The sequence below is a fragment of the Arvicanthis niloticus genome, chromosome 12, assembly GCF_011762505.2.
Source record: "Arvicanthis niloticus isolate mArvNil1 chromosome 12, mArvNil1.pat.X, whole genome shotgun sequence".
In the NCBI taxonomy this organism is placed as follows: domain Eukaryota; kingdom Metazoa; phylum Chordata; class Mammalia; order Rodentia; family Muridae; genus Arvicanthis; species Arvicanthis niloticus.
In genome coordinates, this window is record NC_047669.1 from 35,546,323 (window position 1) to 35,571,041 (window position 24,719).

At 37.9% G+C, this 24,719-nt stretch overlaps 1 protein-coding gene across 15 annotated transcripts in view; it reads right to left on the reverse strand.

Moving 5' to 3' along the window:
• Nucleotides 1-24,719, reverse strand: part of Bbx (BBX high mobility group box domain containing) — a 239,008-nt gene that overhangs the window by 15,989 nt on the left and 198,300 nt on the right. For 11 of the 15 annotated variants that reach the window (XM_076943008.1, XM_034514960.3, XM_034514951.2 and 8 more), the window contains 5 exons: nt 15,054-16,059; nt 14,045-14,180; nt 11,130-11,278; nt 2,099-2,188; nt 735-794 (listed from right to left, as the gene is read on the reverse strand). In XM_076943008.1, the coding sequence (XP_076799123.1) occupies nt 735-794; nt 2,099-2,188; nt 11,130-11,278; nt 14,045-14,180; nt 15,054-16,059 (1,441 nt within the window). The remainder of the gene's footprint in view (nt 1-734; nt 795-2,098; nt 2,189-11,129; nt 11,279-14,044; nt 14,181-15,053; nt 16,060-24,719) is intronic. The other 4 variants (XM_034514963.2, XM_076943006.1, XM_076943011.1 and 1 more) reach the window with 1 other exon arrangement.

The following is a 24,719-nucleotide window of genomic DNA, read 5'->3' on the forward strand; positions in this document are numbered from 1 at the left end:
CTACAAGGTCACATGTAGCCTAACTGGGCCTCAAACTCAATGCATAGTTGAGGGTAACGTTTAATCTCTCCCAATCTCCACCTCTCAAGTGCAGAGATTCACAACCACACCCAGATCTAATGAAGTAACAATCACTAAAATATAAGTCTTTTAAAAGATCTATAATGAAAATATTTTGTTTGAGTGTGAGGGGGAAGGGGGAGTTGGAGGAAGAAAAGGCAACTTAATACCAATATAACATTTCATTCAATATATGACAATAGTTACAATTATATTTTATATATAAGTAGGGAGTGGGGAACTTAAAACTGACCTCTGTACTAGGACTTCTGGCTAGTTTCGCTATACATATGCCTTGGGTGAATGGGTAAGGAACAATACTCAGGTCAAAAATCACTTCTGTTAGCTTGCCATGGCCAGCTAGCCAGGGAGGGCCCCTACTCCTCAGTCCTGACTCCTGTACTCCTGCATCACACACATTGTTAAAAAACCACTCGAGTCTATAGTCAATGTGATTCCAAGGCTGCAAATCGTTTATCAAACTAAATATTGCATGGCACCTGTCTGATGATTAGCAGCAAAGCACGGTTTTGATTTAAATAAAAAACAATCTCAATGTGAACATATATATCTAATATTGGTTGACCCTATGTACATTTTGAATTTTTAAGGACTACAAAACTATTCTGTTTTTAGCTTAAATCACATATAATTAGATAATATGTTTCTTTTACCTTCTGTAGGGTGAATGGCATCCAAGAAAAATTGCTTGTGTGACCATTTATCCCCACTTCCTAAAAACAAGGACAGAAAATGAAAGAACAGTGAAATTCTAATCCTAGCACAGATATACAACAAACAAAGTGTGTGCAAAATGACTTGAATATCAAACAACATGAACATTAAGCAGAATTTAATTTCAATTATTTTATTCTCAAAACTATTTGCCAAGTAAACAAATGAAACTACTTAGGATATGGATAAAAATAAGTAAATTCTGTCGTTTGTTGGATGATATCTTGACTTTAATCAAGACAATTTGAAGGTCAGTAAAAGGAAATCAAAGCTGACATTTCACCTACATTATAATTTTACTCACTGGAAGCGGAAGAAAGCTGATCATCAGTATGTAAAGCCAGAAGTTGATGTGGCTATGAAGCTGAAATGAGGTAAAAGCTGCAGTACAGAAACACACAGGGGCACAGACACCCACACACAGTATGGGAAAGCCTGGGTTCCGAAGCCTGACATGCTGCATTCATGGCCATGCAAGAAGGGTGCAAACAAGCCTCAGACGAGCAGGTTTATGGCAGCTGTGACACTGACATGCGGGACACCCAGGAATTCCGGCCTCCAAGTTCACATGGCTTTACTGTGAGAGAAGCAAGGACTTATCTTTTATGTGCAAGAATGAAAGTCTTGAGCTATGAGAATAGAAATCTTAAGATGAACCCCGAGGACGTTCACGGGTCCATCAGGACCACAGTAGCAGTGGATGTTCAGAGAAGGGCGAGGTGGTAGAGTGCCCAAGTTCCTAGTGCCCTCTGGAAATAATAGTTCTGAGGTAAAGGAGATTGAAGGGTCCAGCCAACAACAAAGCATAGATGTGGAAGAGATGTTACAATTTAGGAGAGAAAAGGGTTTGTAAGATATCTTAATTAACAAAGTAGAGAAATGGCAAATGGCTAGACTTTCGTAAGACAATAAACTGTAGAATTTGGGAAAGTGGGAATATGTGGCCATTGTGTGAAAGGTTGCCAATAGGAAAAAAAAATAAGAATAGCCAAACAAAATAAATGGAGAAGAGGCCTGGAACACTAAATTATAAATTATACTAAATGTAAATGAGAAATAACAATTTTTGGATTCATATGGAGCTGTGATCAAAGAGACAAGTAATGGATTTGAGCAAAGATCTAAATAAAAGAGATCTGCATAGATACAGAGTGCAGAAAGGATGAAGCCCCATGTCAAGAGTTGATGGCACTGAGCAAGCAAAGGGGAGAAAAGAAAGTAGGTGTGCATAAGCTTCACTCAAGGATGAGTCTGGAATGGAGGTGACCAAGAAACCTTAATGGAGGACGGAAGGCACCAGTACCTTTTTCTGGAACATTAGGCTTCTCCTTTTTGTGCTTATATTTGCTGACAATTTTGTGGAATAAGTTCTTTTTCTGAGACTGGAAAGGACCTACAGACAATATTATAAATATATTTTAAGTTCAGAAGGTTGCACAAAACAATAGTGTGGGTTTTGTTTTGTTGTTTTTAATTGTCATGCCCTCCTCCCTTCTATGGAATTAGTAAACTGAGTTGCAAGAAGTGTTCTCTTGCAGATTCACTCAGCAAGTGCTCAGACCATTTTGACAGGCTTATTTAAAACTCAGAGAGATTTTCCTAGGAAATGTGTTAGGAAAAAGCCTCCATTAGGGCTGGGACTCCCTGGGAGGAAGCTGCAGATTTAGTGGGTAGAAACAGACTATAATCAGCTAACTGCAGAGAGGTGATAGTTTGAAATAGAGAAGGTTTCTACTTTAGACTCCTAAATGTCACAAAGAAATAGATAGAATGCATGTCTCACTTCTAAGAAACTGATCTTACAAGGACGGCACTTTCAGGGTAACCACTGACCTGATAGCATTAGATAGCTTTCAGGCCCTTTCTGAGGCTAGGAAGGGATAGGGCAGATGGGTGATCTAAAAACAGGATATTTACGAAAGAGACAGCTCAGAGCCGTAGTTTTTATAATTAAACAAAACTGTTGTTTTCCAGTTAAGGATCAGAACTAACAGTATCCTTCCAGAAGCAGGTTGTTTACTATCCATTGCAGATTTTCATGTCTGATTAATTTTACATGGCTTCTGTTCCCTCATCTATAAGTGGGGATCATCACAATGCCTAACTCACAGGGTTGGTGTGAGGATCAAAAAGCTCTAAGTGTCACAGGCTCACCTGCTGCATCTCCCACTTGTTAGTGTCTGCAGCAAACTCTGCCTTCTGGCTGGTGGCAGACTACCAATATTCCCCTGTGGTTAGCACTTCCACCCATGCACTAGGCCAGCCTCCCTCCTGAGCACCAGTGTACAAACATTATTCCACCCAAGGAAAAACAAAAAAGGTGTTGACATTTGCTCCAACTTACTGCCCCCTCCCCCAAATCCTCTGTAGCAAAGCTGGCCTCAGAAGGGCTGCCTACAACCTTCTTTTTCTGTTGTGTGTGAAACCCACTCCAACTACATATCTTCCTTAACACTCAAGAAAACCCAGTCATTACAACCCAAAGCTATGAAAGCCAAACGGTGATTCTTACTGTACTGAATGAGTTGTTCAGCAGCTCCCACAATGACTGCCCACATAGGTTACACTCTCTACCTTGAACACTTCCAGCACGGGGTGCTAGGACCAAGTGCTTTGCTTTGTCTCTTCCTACAGGGACCTATGCCTTTTTGCTTCCTCTGCTTCTCTTGCTAGGCATCCCAAGGTGGGGACAACGCGGATTTGCTCATTTCCTGTATTCTCTCTTCTTTGGTGATCATTTGTAGTCACAGCTTTAAATACCAGGTACTGGCTCATGAGTCACAAATGTGCGCTGAAACTGCTGATGACCTAACACTACCAAACTCGGACCTACGAGATTCAGAGAATTGTCATGTCTACAACCAAACACCCTTGTTCACTGCTCTACATGTAGTCTCAATCCTATTTTATGGATTTTTGTTTCAGCTGTTACTGATGTTTAAAAATGCTTTCACTATATCCAGGCTAACTTGCTTACTCTTCCAGACTACCCCATGCTAAGCTGCTGTCCAACCCCAAGCCATTACTTAGGAACTTGTTTTTCTAACAAACCTTTCTATAAGGTGATTAAAAGGCAAGGACATAAAAGCGGCTCCATTGAAATATGACTTACAAGCCAAATTAATCACTCAATTAAAATATAGCTAATATTTTCCTCTCTAGAGAGATATGCACCATCAACCAAAACCATAACATTTTATCACATAAAAAATAAATGCCACAGGGAGCTGGAGAGATGGCTCAGCAGTTAAAAGAACTGACTGCTCTTCCAGAGGTCCTGAGTTCAATTCCCAGCAACCACATGGTGGCTCACAACCATGTGTAATGGGATCTGATGTACTCTTCTGATGTGTCTGAAGACAGAGACAGTGTACATTAAAATTAAAAAAAAAATGAATGTCACACCTATTAGAAACTATCCTTCTTGTTCTGCGTTTTCCCACCTCTAAGCCATCACTCAAACTATTTAATCAAACCACAGGTTTGACTATTTAAAAATCCTATATGACACACACCATCTAATAAGTAGTTTAGCTTGCTCTTGGATTAACATAACATTTCTAGGGCTCCCCTGTGCTGCAGGAAGATCAGGAGGATACAGATATTTATATTTGATCAGTTTAGGGCCTGAGAGATTGATGGATTGTTTTCCATGTTTTGGCTCCCATGAATACAGTTGGTATACACATTGATGTATGGTTTTGTCTTGTTTTTGTTTGTTTGTTTGTAAATGTATGTATTCTTATGGCATATACTCATAGGCGTATGCCTAGAGGCAGAGGTTATATAGTCAGTGTGTCTACTGACTGAAATAGCTGTGTAGGCTTATGTTCCTCAGGCAGTGCAGAAGGGTTTCTCCACTGTCTCTAATGTGTTATTTTCAGTCTTCATGGTTACAGTCATTCTGAAGTGGTATCATCTTATTCTAATATTGATGCGTATTTTCTTAAGGCCTATTGAGCAACTTATTCTGTTAATGGTGAGTGATTTATGTATCTCTCATTACTAGCCTATTTTTGTTGTTTCTAATGTGGTTTTAAGATTTTTTAAAATTAGTTTTTTGTCAAGTGTGTTACAAAGATTTTCCCCCATTCTGTGAGGTATCTTTTCATCTTTCCTGACAGTGTCCTTTAAAATACAAAAAAATTTTAATTTGATACAGCCTAATTTAGCTATTTATCTGTATGGTCTTTTGCTACTTGAGTTTTTGATGTCTTATTTAATAATACATTGATAATATGAGGCCATAAAAATTTAAGTACAGTGTTGAATAGAACTACAGTGTTGAATAGAATAGTGTTGTTTTGTTCAACACTGTCAAAATCAAATTTTAAGTTTGATTTTATATTGTAACATAGACGTATGTATGTGTCTGAGTGTATGCATGTGCTCTACATGAATGCAGGTAACTCCTCATAAACGTCTGGCAGAGTCTATGGTGGTACTACTATGTGGGCCGAGGTCCCCTCATCCCTAGTACCCTCTGATTGCTGATTTAACATCTTGACAAGTCACAGGTCATTCTTAAGTTGGCTTCAGCAGTTTGTAGCTTCCTATGAAATGTTGATCTTATGAAGGTTATTTAATTTACTGGTGTATAGTATTCTGTTCATAATATTCAGTCACAATTATTTTCATTTATGTACATTTGATAGTAATGTTTTGTTTCATTTCAGATTATAATAATGTAAATCTATTTTTCTTAGTCACAATCTAGTTAAATGTTTGTTGCTATTTTCAAGGAACTGGATTTGTTGTTTATTATATTTCATATCACTATTTTTTTAATGTTTACTATTTCCTTCCTTCTTCCTTTTGATTTGGGATTCCCTTTCTTTTCTCAGTATCTTAAGGTGAAAGGCTAGTTGGAGTAGCAGCTTCAGACCTTTCCCAGAAGGGAAGTAAAGTAAATTCCTCTGTAAGCATAGCTAACGCCGCATTCCTCTCATCTGACACTATGCTCTCACCTGCATTGTCTCATTACTTGTATCTTCTTCAACTTCTGATTTTCATTTGTTCTACTATGGTCAGAGAAAATACTTTGTTGGTTTAATTTGAAATTGATCATTTGCTACAGCTAGCACATATCTAACTATGAGGATTGTTCCACATACTTGAGGTACGCACTCCACAAGTGTTGGGTCCTGTCTGTTAGTTCTAGTTGCTTGAATGTTGTTCAAGTTTTCATTTTCCTTGCTGACCATTTGTCTACTTGCTCTATTGATCTGTTCTCTTGATTTTAACCGTCAAACACATGATATTTTTTGGTTACTTGAGGCTTGTCTGGTCACCCAGTATAATGAAACCTCCATAGGAGCAGGTTCTTTGATTTTACTTACAGTTATAATCAGAGTGCACAGAATAGAGTTTAGTGTAAGACAGATTCTCAGAAAAGCTCACTTCATAATAACCAAGCTCCTACAACACTGGCAAAAATGTGTGAGAAACACATTTCTTAAAGTTAGCAATGATATCATAAATCTCTGCTAATGCTATAACCACAAGTCATTCTTCTAAATAACCCATACTAAATACTTCTGATTAGTTGGAATGGTTTAAAATGGAAATAGAAAAAAAATTAAGAAAAAAAAAAAAAAAGAAGAAGAAGAAGCACTGAGAGAAACCAAATTAACAAGCACAAAGTAAACCTGTCATGTATGTATGGTCCACTGATATTGGCAGTGTTCTTTCTCTATAATGTGTTTGTACCAGTGGTTCCTGTATTATAGAACCCAGGCACTCACACCAAAATGACACCTGAATGACATGTAGGCAATCATGAAAAATACATAGGAAAAAGCAGAAAAAACTTTCTGAGACTTCTGAGGCTCACAGAGACCATGCTGATTTACCTGTGAGAATTATAAGATATTGCCTCACATGGAAAGTGGTAAGCACAGACTGACTTGGAATGGCTTAGAAAAGAAGAAAAGGACTATAGAAAGTGTAAGTTAAGGACAAAGCTAAAGATGAATCTGTCCATATTTGCACACACACAAACACAAAGCAAACATGCAGGCTGGCTTTGTATGTAGAAGAGCTTGTATAAGCTTAAATTTAAAAACATTCCTTGCTGTGAACCATCCCCCAAAAGATGACTATAAATACTGTAAACAAATGATGGCTTCTTCAAAGATAGTGACAAGAACATGAAAGGAAAGTAATGAGTAAGATCTAATCACAGTCACAAAAAAGCAGTGATTTAGAAGTCAATAAATGAACAATTTCATTTCTGCTCACCAGCACGGCACATGTGTTTGACAAGCTGTCTGAAGAAAATAAAGTTAAAAAATGATAAAAAAAAAATAAATAGGAAATACAAGACAATTAAGAACTTTCTTTTTCCTTTGTGATATTAACATAGAAGAGTCCACAAACTGGGTGAAAAGGAAATAAAAAGCAGAAAAAAAATGTTCTAGAAAGAATCATTGAGAAATCAAAGAAAAGATGAGTTCTTCACTCACAGTCACACTCACACTCACACTTCAGGTTCTAATTCATCTCTTTGCCTAGCAAACTGTTTCAGAGAACACCGGCATCACATCGCCTGCAGCCTCCCACACCAGCATCACCAGTACCATACAGTGCTGGTCTGGTAAAGCTGCTCAGGTCAGCACCCGGACATCCTGAACAATGAGATCTCCTTTGCACTGCACTTCAACTTACATCTGGGTAAAAACAGCAGAGCCTCGCCACAAGACAAGGGGCGAAGAAGACCGAGATGAGACTTTAGCAACAACCTTTCCAAGGCACTAACGCTCAGGGTTTCTTGGAAAAATGGACATTTTGGGGACATTGTTGCAGTGACACAGAAGCTACTTCAGTGTGAGCTCAGCATAGTAATTTTTCAAGGCCAGTGGTATCCTGCTCTTAGGTGGACCTGTTTTTATGAACTGTTGTGTCATAAATGCTCAGTCTAACTCTACTGCTAAGAACTTTTCTCAGGTTCTGTAATTTCATGCATTCAAAGCAATAGAAAAGCACAAGGATTATCTTCCATATATATATGTGTGTGTGTGTGTGTTAAGCTGATGTTGTACATAGCTAGCTCCTATTTAGCCATTTCATATCTTTTCCATTTTTGAATTTTATGTCTATGGGTCTGCATTATGTCTGTGTGTTACATGCAAGCAATCTTTGTGGAAGCAGAGGGTGTCAGCTCCTCTGGGACTGGAATTACAGATGGTTGTAAGCTGCCATGTGGGTACTGTCAACAATGGCCCTCTCAAAGAGCAGCCCATGTACTTAATTTTGAGTCAGTGCTCTAGCTCTCCATTTAACCATTTGAAACTATAATAACAGGAAATGTGGGTTGGGAAAATCCGAGAACAACATTTAAAAAGGGCCCAAGAAATATATAAAGATATAAAGAATAAGAAGTAGTCAAGGGTCAAGATGGAGCTTAAACATTCTAACCTGAACTCACTTTACATTTTCTACAGGACCCCATTTCTGTTTGAGCATTGCTATTTTCCTAGAACTCTGACTTCTGAGGCTCTTTGTAAACAACACTTCATATATTAATGTTAATATAATAACATAAATAATGTTTCAAACCGGAAACCTCTTAGAAGCAGCAGTTCAACTTAGATTCATGATTTAAAACTTCTCATTCAAAATCACAGAGAAAGACTGGAGATAGCTTGGAAAACCATGTAAGATTGGGCATCTGCAACTGATCTGCACTGTGAGCTAGATGGATCACAGTGTGTTGGATAGTTTGTTCTTAGACACAAAGGGAAATTCTATTCCTAAGTCATCCATTACGCTGTGTTCCCCTATGACAAAATAGACCAAGCCCACTTGCAGGAGAAGGTACTAAGTCACTGTCATCTCCATCACTGTGAGGTTTTTGACATGAGGAATGGGACAGACATAACGGGAAGACTATGGGGAAGAAATGAGAGCATGAGAAAAAGTTAGAGCCAATGAGATCAATTGGAAAATAGAGCAGTAAACTCAAGCACGTACTATGATTCTGAGATCTGCATTTGTATGAAATCATAAATAATAATTTCTTCTTGAAATTACATTTCAGAAAAATTCTACGCATTTCATATATCCACAAATACCCAAAAGGGTACCAACTATATGTGAGGAAAAAATAATGTTGAATGACAATGAATGCAGGAGAAAATAATATAGACAAATGGGAAATTGTTGGGATAAAGATGAGTTTCCTATGGACACACACTCTTCTACAAAAGAGCTAATGATCTCATACACAGTGTTTGTTTTGAATGACTCATTATGCAAAGGTGCAAAGGGTCTCGAGTCTAAGAAAACAATCTCTCTATCCCCTAAAGATCAGGCAATTACCGCACAGCTGGTATGATAATTTCATTAATAACCCACAGTCTAGTACACTGCTTTAATGCCAAATTGCAAATTGGTTATGAATACTATTTCTCTAGTTTGTTAAATAGAATATTTTAAGTTTTGCTTTATTTTACTTCCATTTTATCTTATGAAATACAAAATCTAAAGTGCTCTAAGTCTTCCCACATAGGTAATTACTGACACACTCCTGAAGAACCAGTGGCTTTATGGCTTGAGAAGTATAATGAACAAGTTAAAATAATGTTGTGTGAAGCACAATGTAAAACTACAGAAATTGTGATTTCACATCAAAGAAATACTATTAATCTTAGCTGGAGACGAAAACATGTAATAGACAACCAAGAGAAGGTTTCACGAAAATAGATCCTAACTTCAGGTTTCAGCTTCAGAAAAATAATCTATCAGTATTTTCCATGATAGATAATTCAGCCAATTTCACTGCTGTAAAATGAATGTCTTGACCTGTACCAAGTAGGATAAGAAATGTGTCTTGAACATCAATCAATTAAGTGACATTTTACTGGGTTGTCAAATGTTGTATTTATCAGCATCTTTAAAACTATGAAGTATGGGAGCTCAGGACAGCTGGCATCTTCAGGTTCATTGACTACACTGCCTATTCCTAAACATCTCCAGGAAACAGACTGACACTTCATGTGGCAACCGACTCTGGTCCAGCTGCTTATCAATGGGTCTGCCTCAGCTCTATCCATCTTGAAAGGGCTCCACAAAACACTGTAAGATTTTTCTCAGAGGAGAAAAGCTGGTGATGCAGCATTTCCTGTTTTCTTTTGGCTTCTTAGTAACCACAGAAGAAGATGGTAGTGCTACAATTATTTTTGTGCCCCTCCCAGCCTTTAATCACAGAGTAGGGATTTTGACAAGCCTTTCAATAATATCCTGAGAAGTCATCTCAAAGTGTTCCCCTCTTGGGTTTTGGCAATTAATGTGCAAAGGGTTTATAGATCTTGAGGAGAATGATTTAAGTTTTATTAGAAAAAATATAAATGTAATTTTTCCTTAATTCATATAACTTACATATTCCCTCAAAAATCCATAAAGTCAGGGGATCAATTTGATTTGACATAAGCAGGGAACAAGGTAGCTACTTCTGTAAGATAGTCACAAAGAACTTGTCTAATAAACCCTACTCAGACTATGATCCTGAAGTAGCTATAGCTCAGTTACACCTGTCCTTCATCTCTCCAGGTCTAGTCCTTGGCAGGACAGATAACTAAATGATGTCTTTCACATCTGTGTGAAAAAGGAGAAGAAATTTTTCCTAACCATTCTTTAGGCCTTAAGAGTAAGCAGAAGACAACATTTTCAGTGATAGCAATATCTAGATTCTGAGTAGGCCAATTCTTCATTGTGTCTAAATGAGCCTGAGTGGAGCCCATGTCTGGTGCCCGACCATGCCCCAGGGCATGCCCTAAAGGTCAGACATATCAGCATCTGTGCCAGGTGTTGAGACTTTCAAAAACGTCAATATCCTTTAAAATTTCCCTTTAAACAGGAATGTTGTCTCTGATGAGTGTTGAGATCTACCTAGGTAACACTGATAGTGTGAAAAGATTCCTGACACAGACAGTGAAAACCTGATGCTCTTGAAAACAAATACATAAACAAAGCACTTTTTCAAATTTAACAAAACAAAGTGTATTCCTGGAGTATCCTAGGTAGTTTTATTTTGTTTTGGTTCGTACTAACAATGAAGAACAGTGTCTGCTTCTCAGGCAAACAGAAGGTTTGCAGTCCCCGAGCCTCCCAAAGCTCCAAAAAGGTTCTAGAGAGCAACACCATGACCATATGTATGCTGACATGATGCAAAGACAGAGGCTAAGGAGAATTAAAGAGGAAAGAAAGGCGCCGGGAGGCAGGGACCAAGACAGCTTTGGACAGCTAAATACTGTAGCTCTCTGTGGGAGCTGAAGTTAGCTGAGGCGGCAGCTGAGGTTCAGATACACGGAAGGAGTGGAGAGGCCACTGCTAACCTTTGCTGGTTTTAGTCGATTCTGAGGACATGTTTCCAGTCTTCTTCTTTTTTCTTGGAATAGATACACATTTCCGGTCAAATGTGATAGGACTATATTGAGGGAGGCTGTTGAATTTCTTTTCGAATTCCTCATCCAGCTTTGCAGAACTATTAAAAAAAGAGAGGGGATTAGTCAGTTAGCAAAAGACCAAATATTTAAATAGAAAATGATAAGTGATATATTTTAAAGTATTTCAACTTGAAAAGAGGGCACTAGGAATTAGGACATAAAAAAAATTATCCATGCAAGGGGAAAAATAACCCCCACCTTTTCAGAAATTCTTGAGAAACAGTTATCAATCAATATAAATTCACATAAAGATTATGTAATCACCTGCATGGTTCCCACTTCAACCATTCAGGCCCAAGGGGTTAAACCTAAATGGCTGAAGTAGAAAATCTGATTTCTCTCTACTGACATGGTTTAGTCTTGTAACACTGAATATGAACATATACTGTACTCGGATAGGTCTCATTGTAAAGATTTGAATGCATGTTCACGCATTAACAAGCTTATAGGTAATATGCATTAACAAGCTTATAGGTAATATGATATATTGAGTGTTATAAGTTGTATTTTTTATAAAGTAGTTACTAACTAGTGTTTGATTAAAACATGCAAATTTTAAAATATCTGAATGTTAGTAAAGAAATTCTAAAGTGGTGAGTCAATGAGGAACAGAACCAAGTAGAAAAGAAAGCCAGTTTCCAGTCAGCACTGGCAAGAGAGGTGATGCCACTTTAAATGAAAACCACAAATGACTGGCAAAGTTAGGGAATCCTTGGGCGGTTTTGTCTCTAAGGGCTCAGTGTAGCAATGGCAGCATGCCTGCTGGATCCGAGGCTGGCTGTTGGCTTTTGTTCAATGAGAATTCCTAACAAAGATACACTGCAGACAGCTGGGGGAAGCTGCAGAACTGCAGAGCTTGGTAGACAGGAAATGGAAACACTGGGGAAGAGGAGGGAGCTTTAGATGTGTTGGGCTTCTCACATACACACCCCCACACCTTACTATTCTCTTGAGATAGACTTTCAAAGACTATTTCATTTCTTCTGTTTCTCAGCAAATGGTGAAATACCTTTTACGACTTGTTTAAGTAATAATGGAGAGAGGTTTAGAGAGAAGGTCTGACTGCACAGCTGAGACTGACTTGGAACTCCCTATGGAGCCCTTGCTATGCTCGAATCCATGATCTTCATGCTTCTGCTTCCAAAGAGAATGGGCTGTGCTCAGTGGCCAGCTTCCTCTGTCGCTCAGTGGAATCATCAGTTTTACTGAAGAGCTTGTTGCTTACTGCTTATTATTACGACCTTGGTGAGTGTGTCCACCTGTGTATCCATGTATGAAGACTAGAGGACAACCTCAGGTATTGTTTCTCAAGAGCTGCCCATCTTGTTCTTTTGAGACAAGGACTCTTCTTACTTGGCCTGACTCTTGCTGATTAGATCTAGCTAGGCAGTGTGCCTGGGGATCCATCTGTTTGACTTCCTAGAGCTTGGTTTGCTATCATGCCTAGCCTTTTTTTGATCCTCAGGAATTGAGCTATCTCCCTCTCTGTTGTGCTTGCTTACTGTATTCCCTACTTCTGTTGTGCGGTGCCTCCTGACCTGGCTTAGTATTCAGACTACAAAGTATCAGCACTTCTAGAAAGTACATCTGATTGTCTAGCAATACCTTAGAATCACTTTCAAAAAAAGTACCCTGCATTTGAAAGTATCATTTAACAATGACAAATGAAGATTTTCACATCATTACTTAAGCATAAAGGAAGTAAAACTAACTTGAAGTACTTTGCACTTTTAAAATACTAGAAATTAAACTATTAAAAATATTATTTCAGCATAATATTAAAAATACATGAATTTTAAGATAATATTGAAGTATCTGTACCACAAGGCTCCACCTTTACATTTTATGATGCCCTGAAGTCTTAGAATTAACAAGACTTTAAAACATTTTATTTCCAAGGAAAAATTATATTTTATACACATAGAAATACAGATAGTATGAAAAGCAAATATAATTTACTTAATGTTTAAATTTTGCATACCTTTTAAAATACTTAGGAAAAATATAGAGAATTATGTCTATTCATCATATTCGTTTCAAATTAGGCTAATGTGAAATCTCAAAGGACGTTCAAAATAGTACAAGTGCATTTGTAGATACTTCTTTCACCAATAGAAAGTACTGTCGCCACCAAATTACTAACAAAATACTTTATATTGATTGCTAGTGAGGATGTTGGCATAACAGGGATCATAAAATAATAATCCTAAGTGATTTATAGTGGTATGTACCATTACTTCCTAGTACTACATTCAATGTATAATGCATATCAGAATTATTTTTCTTAGAGTAAATAGGAGGTTGTTTAAATATACTAATGTTGGAAGCTGAGCAAAACTTTTTTAACTCACGTTGTCCAGATATCACTATTTTATAAAAATATGTGCCCATATTTTAAAATACCAAACACATATAATATTAAAACAGAAATAGTGGTATAAAATGTGCAAAATATAAATATATACAAATAAAATGCATCCAAAGCTCCAGATGGCAAAATGGGTCCTAGTGACTAATGATAAAGTATCTACAATTATTACTTTACTGCACTGTGGTGGACCTTGAGTCAAACTCAGGACCAAGCTTAAAATGTGTATGCTTTCTATCATACCTACAGTGTAAATGACATTACAATTCACATGATTGGTTAAGAGTAAGAATCACATCATTACCCATGGTCTGTTTTCAGTAGGGGGCTCATATTAAGACAAGAGCTAAGAGAAAAAGAATAAACTGACTTAGACTTAACACTCCTGCGACAGGAAGGTATGCAGTGAAGGTCACCTGTGCTTGCAGGCACTTACCCAAGGAAGGAGTCTTCCCTTAGCTTCTTCTTAAACTTCTTGCTCCCACTGGCCCCACTCTGATTAAATGTCCAGCTCTCTTCACTCCAACACCCTTCATGATCAGAGGAGTTTCCTTTTCCTGAGCTTCGTTTCCCTAGGAAACCCAAGAGAAGGGGTTTTCTCAGAATACCAGGGCTGAAGGAAATCAGCTCAGGTTCTTCACGAGTAACCTCTTGGACCCTTTACCTATTTTCCACGATGCTCTTTGCAGCTATCAGTGGCCACAGCAATTCGGGTTGGACTATTTTTAATAAAGGAACTGCAAAAAAGAATCTTACCTGTAAGGTAAGCAGTAATGTCCTATTCACCAGGCACTATAGGCATCAAGATGCTGCTACCATCTTTTCCATTTGAGAACTAGCCAAAGGCATGAGAGTCTTTTGCTGATAGACACTATTAATCCTAAATTTCTCTAGACTCACTAAAAGACATCCCTGGAGAACTATGTACTCCCAAGCTCTCTCCACTCAGGGCTTATTGAAAACCATGCATTTTTATTGGAATAGAACCCACCAAGAAAAAGTTCCCTCTCCAGATACTTCAAAATGAAATGAATACATATAAAATACTCTACAGATGCTACCATGTTCAAAAGAACACTTCAGTTGTGGTTTTGATTACATAACAAAAGCACTAGATAGGATATTTGCTTTTGGAGCCTACAGGTAATGTGCCAAATTTGTGTCACTCAGGAAATTCCATCAATTTAAATTCTCAGGCTAAAAGCAACATTCAATACTGACCCTTCAAAATGAAGGCAGCCCACAACAGAGAAACAAAAACATAGTTACTTGGAATTTTTCTATGATGACTACCTACAAACCCTCACTTAAGTGCTAGGAAGCTCACAGGTAAGGTGAAATGGATATGACACATGAATGACTCATACAAGGTACTACTAGTTTGATATTCAACTGTTCATGATGGTTTCTTTCAAGGGAAACTCGGGTTTGTAGAAGTCACTTACCTCTATCAACATTAGCTCGCAGGGAGGTGAGCATGCCCTCGGACACCAGGGTTTTATAAAGAGCACCTTTGCAAGACCTCTCAGATTTCCTGGAGCCACAGGTCTCTGTTTTTCTGTGACAGTCACTATCCTCAGGCTTAGCCTGTCCTGGTAGGCTAGGTGGCAGTGCATCCTCGGTAGGGGTCAAGGGTTCTGCTTTTATGCTCTCTGGCACCTCCGCATGAACACTCTTGCTGGCAGAAATGTTAAGGAAGTCTGGAGGTCGAGACTCTTTGGTGATGTCTGAGCACTTCTCCTTGGAAACCTTCTTCTCCTTGGATTTCACTTTTTTCTTTGGTGGCTTGGCATCCAAAATGCCTCCCTTGCCACTTGAGGAGGTGCGGACTTTCTTTCTTGGGGTTTCTCCAAGTTTGTCAACACCCCAATCTCCTTTTGCCACAGCTTCGATGGTGTACATGACACTCTCAATGTCAGATTCTGAAGACTGCCTCTTCTTGCAGGTCTTCTTGGGAGTGGATCTGTCATTTCCATGTCGATCCAGTTTGTTTTTCTTCTTTTTCTTTTTTATCTTTTCTGGTTTGTTTAGCGTGGTGGGGTCCTCAATGATCATAATTCCGTGAGGGTGGCACATGTGATCCTTTCTACTGGGGACATCACTGATTATTATCTTGCTACTGGCAGAGTAAGAAAAATCAGGGAAGTGACTGTATTTCTGATCATCCTCTGACTCCCTTCTAATTTCTTTGGGGTCTTCCACTTTGATGGCCATTACATTATCCATCTGTAGCTGTTCGCTGTCTCTTAAGTCCTTACACTCTCTTATGTTGCCCTTAGCTGACTTGCCGAATTCTGCTTCCTTCTGGAACGCAGTTTCAATGGCTTTCTCCACTTTTATGTCTCTCTCTTCCTTCCCTTTCTCCATTTCCTCAATTCTTCCTCCATCTGATTCTTTTGATTTTATTAGTTTTGTGTCTTCCATTTTCACCCCCTCTGATGCCAGACACATCTAAATAGTTGAAACAAAAGTGAAAGAAAAATACCAAATAGCCTTATTATTTTATAATTGAAATTAGTTTTAACCTTTTCAAATATATCACTTTAAAAGTCCAAACTTTACAATTAGCTCACTTCTGCTGAACTAATTTCATTGAAGCACAGATAAACATTTTTGAATCATTTCCTAGCATCATCAGATACTTTTCTTAGGAAAATTAGATTTGATAGAGGATGGATTCTAAAGCTTACAGACAAGTTTGGCTCTTAGTTTTTACTTATCTAGCACAGAACTTCACTCCTTATTGCCCCCAGACCTTTATAAAACAGACAGATCCTATCCTGGAAGATTTCTATGAGGCTAACTGAGATGATATACTTATATTAGTATGTAATAATCTCCATACTCTGTTCTCATATTTGGCCCCACACCCCAGAGAAAAAGGAAAATAAGTGGTAACTTCCACTGACCCACTTGAAATCAGAGCTGTTATAATGACTCATTAAATAAAGGTTTAATTAGTGAACATGCGCTATAGGTTTCCAGATGCTAACAGATGCTCTAAAAACCACAGAAGATGGGAAAACATTTGGGTTTGATCTCATCTGGTGATACATCTAATCTCATCTGAGCCTGGCTGTAGACTCGGATTGAAAGCAATGGGAACTACTTATGTCTTAAACAGTTGCTCATATTTACTTGTGACTTTATTTTTGCAGAATATTCATGCATTTGAATATGTACTGGATACATTACATAGAACAAGATATATTTATTACACATGTACATTTTTATAGATTTTGAAACTTCTGAATGACAAAATACATCTGCTATAGATTTGATCAACTATAAATCTTCATCTTCCCTAAATATCACATATAGAACATTTAAAAGGAAAGCTGTTTACCTTCATCTCCAGCTCTCAATTACTTTAAAGTCTAAGGCTATGTTGCAGAAAGTAAAATTACAGCTTATTGTCAACTATTTTCTATATCTCAGCATCCACTCATAAACACTTAACTGTAAACTCTCAAATGCCAGGCCCCAAGAGGACAACTAAAGATATGAAAACAACAGGGCCAGGTTTCTCTCTGAGGAATTTACCAAGAGGCCAATGCTGCTGTTTGGTCAAGGGCAGCCCAGGTCAAAGCAGTGTGACATATGTAATTTACTGTGCATTAGCAGCACAGACAGGAAAGGGCACTGGGGTTTGCTGAATCAGCACAAAATCAGAGCAGGCACAGGAAACTCATCTGTTTTACAGAACCACCATCTTCCTAAATGGCAAGTTGTTAGGGCTGTTCACATAATCTTGAATGGACAATATACTGGATTAAGTATCAGATGTCCCTTGTCTCATTTTTTTCCACCTTAGCACTTTTTAATGCATCACAAACCTTTCTGGAAGAATTCTGTTGTGTTTAGGCTAGGAAGGAAATGGAGGTGCTGGGAAGGCAGATACTGCCATAAGAAGAAGGAAGAAGAGGAGGAAGAGGAGGAAGAGAAGGAAGAAGAGGAAGAAGAGGAGGATAACAACAACAATAGCAGCAACATGACAGAGTACTTCAGGGAAGGATGTTCAATAACTGCCTTTCTCTGGAATTCATACAAGTTAGGTTTTAACAGTCATCAAGAAACCATGATGCCGGGCTCTATCCTTTATTGTACTCAGCCAGAAACACACGTGAAGCACATGTTATGTTAATGCTACAACACTAACATAATTATTCTTCCATGTATGTTTTACTGAGGGAATGCTGAAATAATTTTCCTTTTCAACTATTCTAGCCCTAGTTATTTATAAACTCTCCCACATGGGCTCAAATACTAGTTCTAGAAGTAGGTCAGGATGACATTCTCAAGATAGATGTTATGTTTCTTAGCCATTGTCACTATGGTTGCCTTTCATAGGTCATGTCAGGGGCTTTTGTCATCTAGACATGAGCTTTTGCAGTGCTAAGCCAACAGTTTGCATCTGCAGCACAGATTCAACTTAGCAAACCTAATAGTACTTTGCAAACTCTATTCTCTTTTCAATATATTTCAAAATGATTCTCCTTATCACCCTTGATAGGATTCTAGCTAGGAATAAAATAGAACACATATAGATATTCACTTTGGGGACATATTCTGGGAAATAGCATAATATTTCTTGTGTAGGTAATTACACCAAGCACTACTTATGCTTTATTTCCTTGTTTCAGGCTCTTAGAAGCTGCCCCCACCCTCCCCAAAGAGTGTATGTTATTTCTAAATTATAAGAAAAAATTATATTCCTGGAGGTAATAATATTAAAGTAAAACTAATTCTTCTATTAAAAACCACAAATCACAAATTTGTTCACTAACCAAAACCCAAATCTGATCCAGAGTTGGGTGTCACTGGATTGCCTGATAGAACCTTCTTTCTAATATAAGGGTTTATGATACACAATCTTCTTGAGTTAATTAACTTTTGTACAAAGACAGGTAGCATATTACTATGTGAGTGGGCAGGTTTGAGAACTTCAGTGCTGAGCAAAAAATGATTACCCTGTTTGTCATAGTTCCTAAAGTAAGAATAGACTTTATTAAATAAAAATTGAGTTCATAACCAAATATCAGAACTTAAACAGTAAACTTACACAGTGAGTAGATTTAACTCATAGGAGCTAAAACAGGCTGAGAAGTAGGTAACAGTACAACCTTCACTAGGGTACTATGATGAAAAAAGAAAAGGGTACAAATAATCATAATGACTGGAGAGAGCAGATATTTCAATGTAGCAATATTCTTCTTTGTCTTTTTGTTGTATACCACATAAGACCCACAACTCTCATTAGGGATACTCGATAGTTTTTAATGGTACCCAGAGATGAAATCTTTCGGTTTTCCTAAATGTATCATACCTTGTTTCCTATGGCCAATTAATGTCCCAGATTTTATTTTCTATATAATATGCTAGGAACCTTGGTCTCTTCAATTCTACATTTTAATCATTTATGTCATATACCTAGTCCCTAGATGATTGACTTCCTATTTCTCCTTATAAACCTTACCTCATCAAAGTTAGAATTATCTTCCAGCTTTGTGTCAGCCACACATTTGACAATAGTATATTTTCATGACTTTGCCTAAACCTTTGGGATAGTTACAAGTACACAGCCTTCTGGTGAACTTCTAGACTCTTTTTGTCTGTTTTATTTTGAACATTAATAAACCTTCGCCATCTAAGAATGTGTTATAATCCCACCTCCTATTCTGTTTAGAAGGCTGTCAACATCTTGTTGAACTCTGGACACTGCATGCTGCATACCAACAATACTAACAATATTCTCTCAGCTTTAAGAATAAACATAAACAACAATAACCATAGCAAATAGAAAATGAAGCCGGCTTATGCACTAGTCAGTTTAACTGACTAGTTAACTAGTTTAACACAAACACTTCATTGCATAGTTAGCAGAGTGACTTCTATGCAGGGAGTTTGTTATAGCAGCTCTTGGAAATTATAGCAACTAAACAGGAAATGGCAAGGAAACTCAGAGGTGAGCAGCAACTGGAAGCTAACTTAGAAGCAAAAAGGGTAATGAACGATCCTGAAACTCAATGGCCAGGTTGCTAGTATACGCCAGAAACATGAAGGGCCTCATAGGAGGCAGTTAGTTCCTGGAGGAATGGAGGTTGGCTTTATGACAGACTGCTCCTCCCTAGTTCCCTGTGCTGAGTTTTTCTTCTCTTTCCTCCCCAGGCTTCCATCAGTGTCTCTCAGTAGCTCAACACAGGTGGAAGGTGAGCTCTGCAGCTAGTGGCATGTCAGAGAAGGGAGCAAAACCACTCTGGGACAGCACCTGTGACCACAGGCTGTGTTATGGAAATTATTAATTTCCAGTTTCCAGCCCCTTTTCTACACATCCCAGTATTAGAACATATTTAAATGTTCCTATGAAATAATAGTCTACATTTAGAAACCATGCTTAGTCTTTGTCAGAATATTTTTCCCCATTTATTGTGAGCTGTTTCCCACAACTTGTCTAAGGTTACCAAAACTGAGATAAATCTTATTTGCAATGTCTTGCCATAGCTTACAGAGGAATTTTTCTGTACAGGAAAGCCAAATGAATAATCCCACCACCACGTCGCTCCTGTTTTCACTGAGTTACACATGCTAGCCTTTCTTTGCATGCATATTATGGTTTGAACATCATTTTTCTTCCTTCCTCTCCACAACACTGCAAAGACAATAATTATGTAGTTTTACTTTTTCCTGTTTTTGATAGCTTTGCCTCCTCTAATTTAGACTAGCCAGTTTCATTTTTTGTTAGTTACAAAAACATTAAAAACAGCCAGTTTTTTTTTTGCATTTATAACTCACACTGATTTTCACACTATATTTAAGAGTACTTTTTTAATGTTGATATAATTCTTTTCTATTTTTCCTTCATTAGTTGCTACATAAAGTTCATATGCCATTACAAATATATTCAGAGGTTATCGGTCATAAAAAGTTGAAAAATTTTTGTCTGCCTATTACTTTACTATTTTTGTTTTTACTCAAGATGTGTATGCTTGTACACAAAGGGAGGAAAAGCAGATCAGAAATGTGATCTGCAAAGGCAGAAACAAACCATAGCAAAACAGGTACAGAGGCAGGAGAGAGGGGTCAACTGTCCTCACCTCATCTTGGATTTATTTGCTGGTTTAGTTTCTCAATGTTTTGAAACATAATTTTCCTTAAGTCTAAAAAATATATACAACTCTAACACATCCTCAGTCTACAATATTTCCCTTTTTAATTTTTTTCTTAATGTTAAGCAAAGGTTTTATAAGTTTGGTAATGCTCAATAACAAGATGCCCATACAATCAGAAGTAGATATACCAACCTAGATATATCAACTATCTTTGACTGGTGGTGACACGCAAACATCCGCCTCCATGCCCCCCTCTCCCTCTCTCCCTCTCTCCCTCTCTCCCTCCCCCTCCCCCTTCCTCTCCCTCTTCTCTCTCTCTCTCTCTCTCTCTCTCTCTCTCTCTCTCTCTCTCTCTCTCTTCCTTCTAGCTCCTTAAGTACTTAAGTTTCCTGGTCATTATATAAAATTCAACTATATTATTCACTGTTTTTAATATGTATTCTCTCACCATTTTAGGTATTTCCATTTGACATAAATAGAACCCAAGGACAGGTATGTATGTAATGACTCTATTAAGATACATGTATTGTTAGGACCAAGAAACTTCCATGTTGAGGGTAGTTTTAAGGTACTGATTCTGGGTCCAGACTGCAGGACTGCAGATGGACTTTGCCACTGACTGGTTATGCTGATGAAGGAGGAACTCTGCTGTGTAAGATTATTCACAGGTTTCCCTAAACTACTCTGTGCCTCATGTTCCCAATCTAGAACATGTGGATGTTAATATTTTTGTGCAAGGAATGTACAGAACTCAGCAGGGTACCTGGCAGAGAATGAGAATATTATACTGCGGTAACACACCTCTGGGGTCTAATGTCACAGAACATATGCTGGAATAATGTTGCGTCTACTACTTAACAGTCACATCAGTGTCACAAGCAGTATGCTATAGTCTTTGATTGGCTAACTGCTTTGTTTTCATTTTTAAATTTAGGGTTCAGTAACTCTTTAGGGGCAGAAAAAAAAACCTACACATAAAATTGGGTTCAGGAAAATCTCAAACTAGTTTAATTTCAGAAAACTCTAAAAAAAAATATTTAAGTAGGATCAGTTGTGTAGCAGTTTGCTCTGGGTGTGAAACTGTCCATACTGCACGAAAGCTCCTTAAGACAGAATAAGGACTACTGAGAGTCACAAGTCAAGCTGCAAGGACAGGGAGACCAGCAGGGCTGCCTACAAGGGTTTAGATTAACTGAAGCACTTTGAGAACACTCTCCAACCTGATGAGCTGCCAGCAGGCTGTGGAGTATGCTTTGGGTTCCGACCTATATTGGCTGGGATTTGGTGATGAGGCTGTCTTTTGAGTTATTTATGCTTCTGTAAGTAACCCTCATTCATATTCCTCTAAGCAGCCCCAACAAAACTCACTGGTTCACTAAGTTGGACTGTGGTGTTATTCTGTAGTGAGTAAACATGTGTGTTGTATATCCTCAGGAAAAGTCTTGTCATGTAACATTAGTTTAAAAATTATTTTAATATCTTTACTTTATGTGTATGCCTGCATGTATGTCTGTGTACCATATGGGTACCTAGTGCTCACAAAGACCAGAAAGGGTGATGGATCTCCTATATCTGAAATCACAGATGGCTGTAATTCGCCAACCATATGGGGTGCTGGGAACTGAACTCAGGTCCTCACAAAGTCGCTTGGCTCTTAGCTGCTGAGCTTCCTCTCCAGTGCCCAGTTTTATTTTTGCATATTAGAATGTCTACTTACATCTACTTTGAGTGTATGCACCCATAACCCAATGGAGCTTAGGAATGTTCATGCAAACTACGTTATACACACATGCATGGACATGCATGCAGTCAGTCACACAACAGGCATAAAAGAACATAAAGCAATGTGAGCTCAAGGGAACAGAACTGCATTGTGGGAAATACAGACTATTATTAGTCAAGATGCCCTTTAATAGAGAACTCGTTGTGAATCAGGCCTTGAAATAGTGACATGGTAAATGACAATTTATCCTTCTATTATTAATTTAAATTGAACACTTTCTTTCAAAGTAAGAATAAAAAATCATCAGGGCACCTTCCACTGATGGAATTCCCAGGGCAGCATTCAAAGAAGTTAAAATGTTAATGTTTTAAGTCAAAGATGGACATAAATATTTGATACTTATTGTCAGTTCCCTTAGGTCCTACTCTATTTTTCAACAGCTATAACTCAATAGGCATAGAACACAGACTGTTCACCTCTGTATTCTCCAAGACTATGCTCATGTCTTTGAAAAGGTTTAAAGAAGGTTTTCAATAGATAATTGTGTTAAATTGAATGTTCATTAGTCCTTAGGTAATTCATGGGTCTTCAGTGCATTTTCATTCAAACTAGGGAAAAGCTATTTTTTTGGACCTTTAAAAACAATGCTAATTATCACCACACTACTGCCAGGCCTTGATCGACAATCACAGTGTTCTTAGTTACTCATACCCAAGTGTATGAGTGAAAATTAATCACAAATATTTCAAAGCTTCCTCTGCCAACAGCAATGAAACTGTGGTCCCTGACTTCTGTACATACAGACAGAGGCCTGAAGGAGGTGCTCTGGAGATAATGGAGTTCCTTCCTCAAAGGGAAGTTCTGATCCTCAGAGACAACATATTGGACCAATGCACAAGTTAAGTTATCATCATCTTTAAAATGTTAAGAAAAACTAAATATCAATACTCAAGGGGCTAAAATATGCATTTCATATTCCTGGGTTCAGGAAAACCTCTTTTTTTCTTTTACTCCAGGTAAGAGCACATTTTAGGCTTGGGGGCTATTATGGAGGACTAGTTTTAAGAGAATAAACATATGTGACATCACATTTTTGTCTCTGAATCAGAGATATGATAAATGCATTTCTTTTAACAAACGTGAAGTAGTGATCCAGTTCTTCTCCTGCCTTAAAAGACAATGAAGTGGGAGTGAAAACTAATAAATCCTTACAAGTAACAGCACAGTAGCAGTCTCGTGGCTGTAAGCCTCAGTAAGCAGATCAAGACAGGCTACCCCACTCCTAGACTTTGCCTGTTACTGTTGACTGTCAGGGATTCAGCTAAATTAAAAACAAGGCGGCATGCAAACAAACCCACTGACATTAATCAGTTTTAATTTTAAAACCTTTGCTTCTTAGTATAAAACAAATGTTTTGCAGCCAAGGTACTTTTACAATCATTTTGTACTGGCTTATTATCGGCCAGAACAGTGTAGCTATAACCCTAAGATGGCAGTTGGTAGCATTTTCTAAGGTGCATTTCTTCTCTAATTAATTAAAACCAGAATGCTTTATACCATAACACACACACATACACACAGTCGACAGTTCCTGAGAAGACCATAGCACTCTTAAGGAAATCCGACTTTTCACCATGGAGGATAAACGGGCACAGAACATAACATAAACGGTCTACACATCGCTGAGCACTGAGAGCTGAGCAACTTGAGCAATTTTATCTTTGGTTGGCTGAAAACCTTAAACATTTTCTTCACTATTTCCTTGGACACTGTGGATTTTGGATGGGCAGGGGTTCTTGGGGTGCCATATGGCCATCTGATGTCATCCCTGAAGTTGTTAATAACAGTTATTAAATACATTATTAAATACATTTCTATATACAGCCCCCCCTCCAAAATATACTGGTGTGTGTAATCTGGAGTGAGAAGAAAAGTTTTAGGAGGGGTTTAAATAACCAAAGACTTGAATCAAAAGATAAATACACCCATGCTAAATAAAAGGTTCTCCTTTAAAAATGTAAAGTTTAGAATTAGAAACTGACACCTGCAGCTCTATGTTCTGGGTCAGAGGTGGTCAGGAGGGTACAGCGGTATACACCACAACACTTACACACAGTAACACTTCAGTCAGGCACCTCTAATCATCAGCAGTAATGGGAAGTGTTAGGATTGCAGGGAGACCAGCTAAGCAATAGTATTAATGGAATTCCCTGTTTTTCAATATTGATTATAGATCCTATCATTTTAATGTACAATTTTATAAATGACTTTTTACAGAT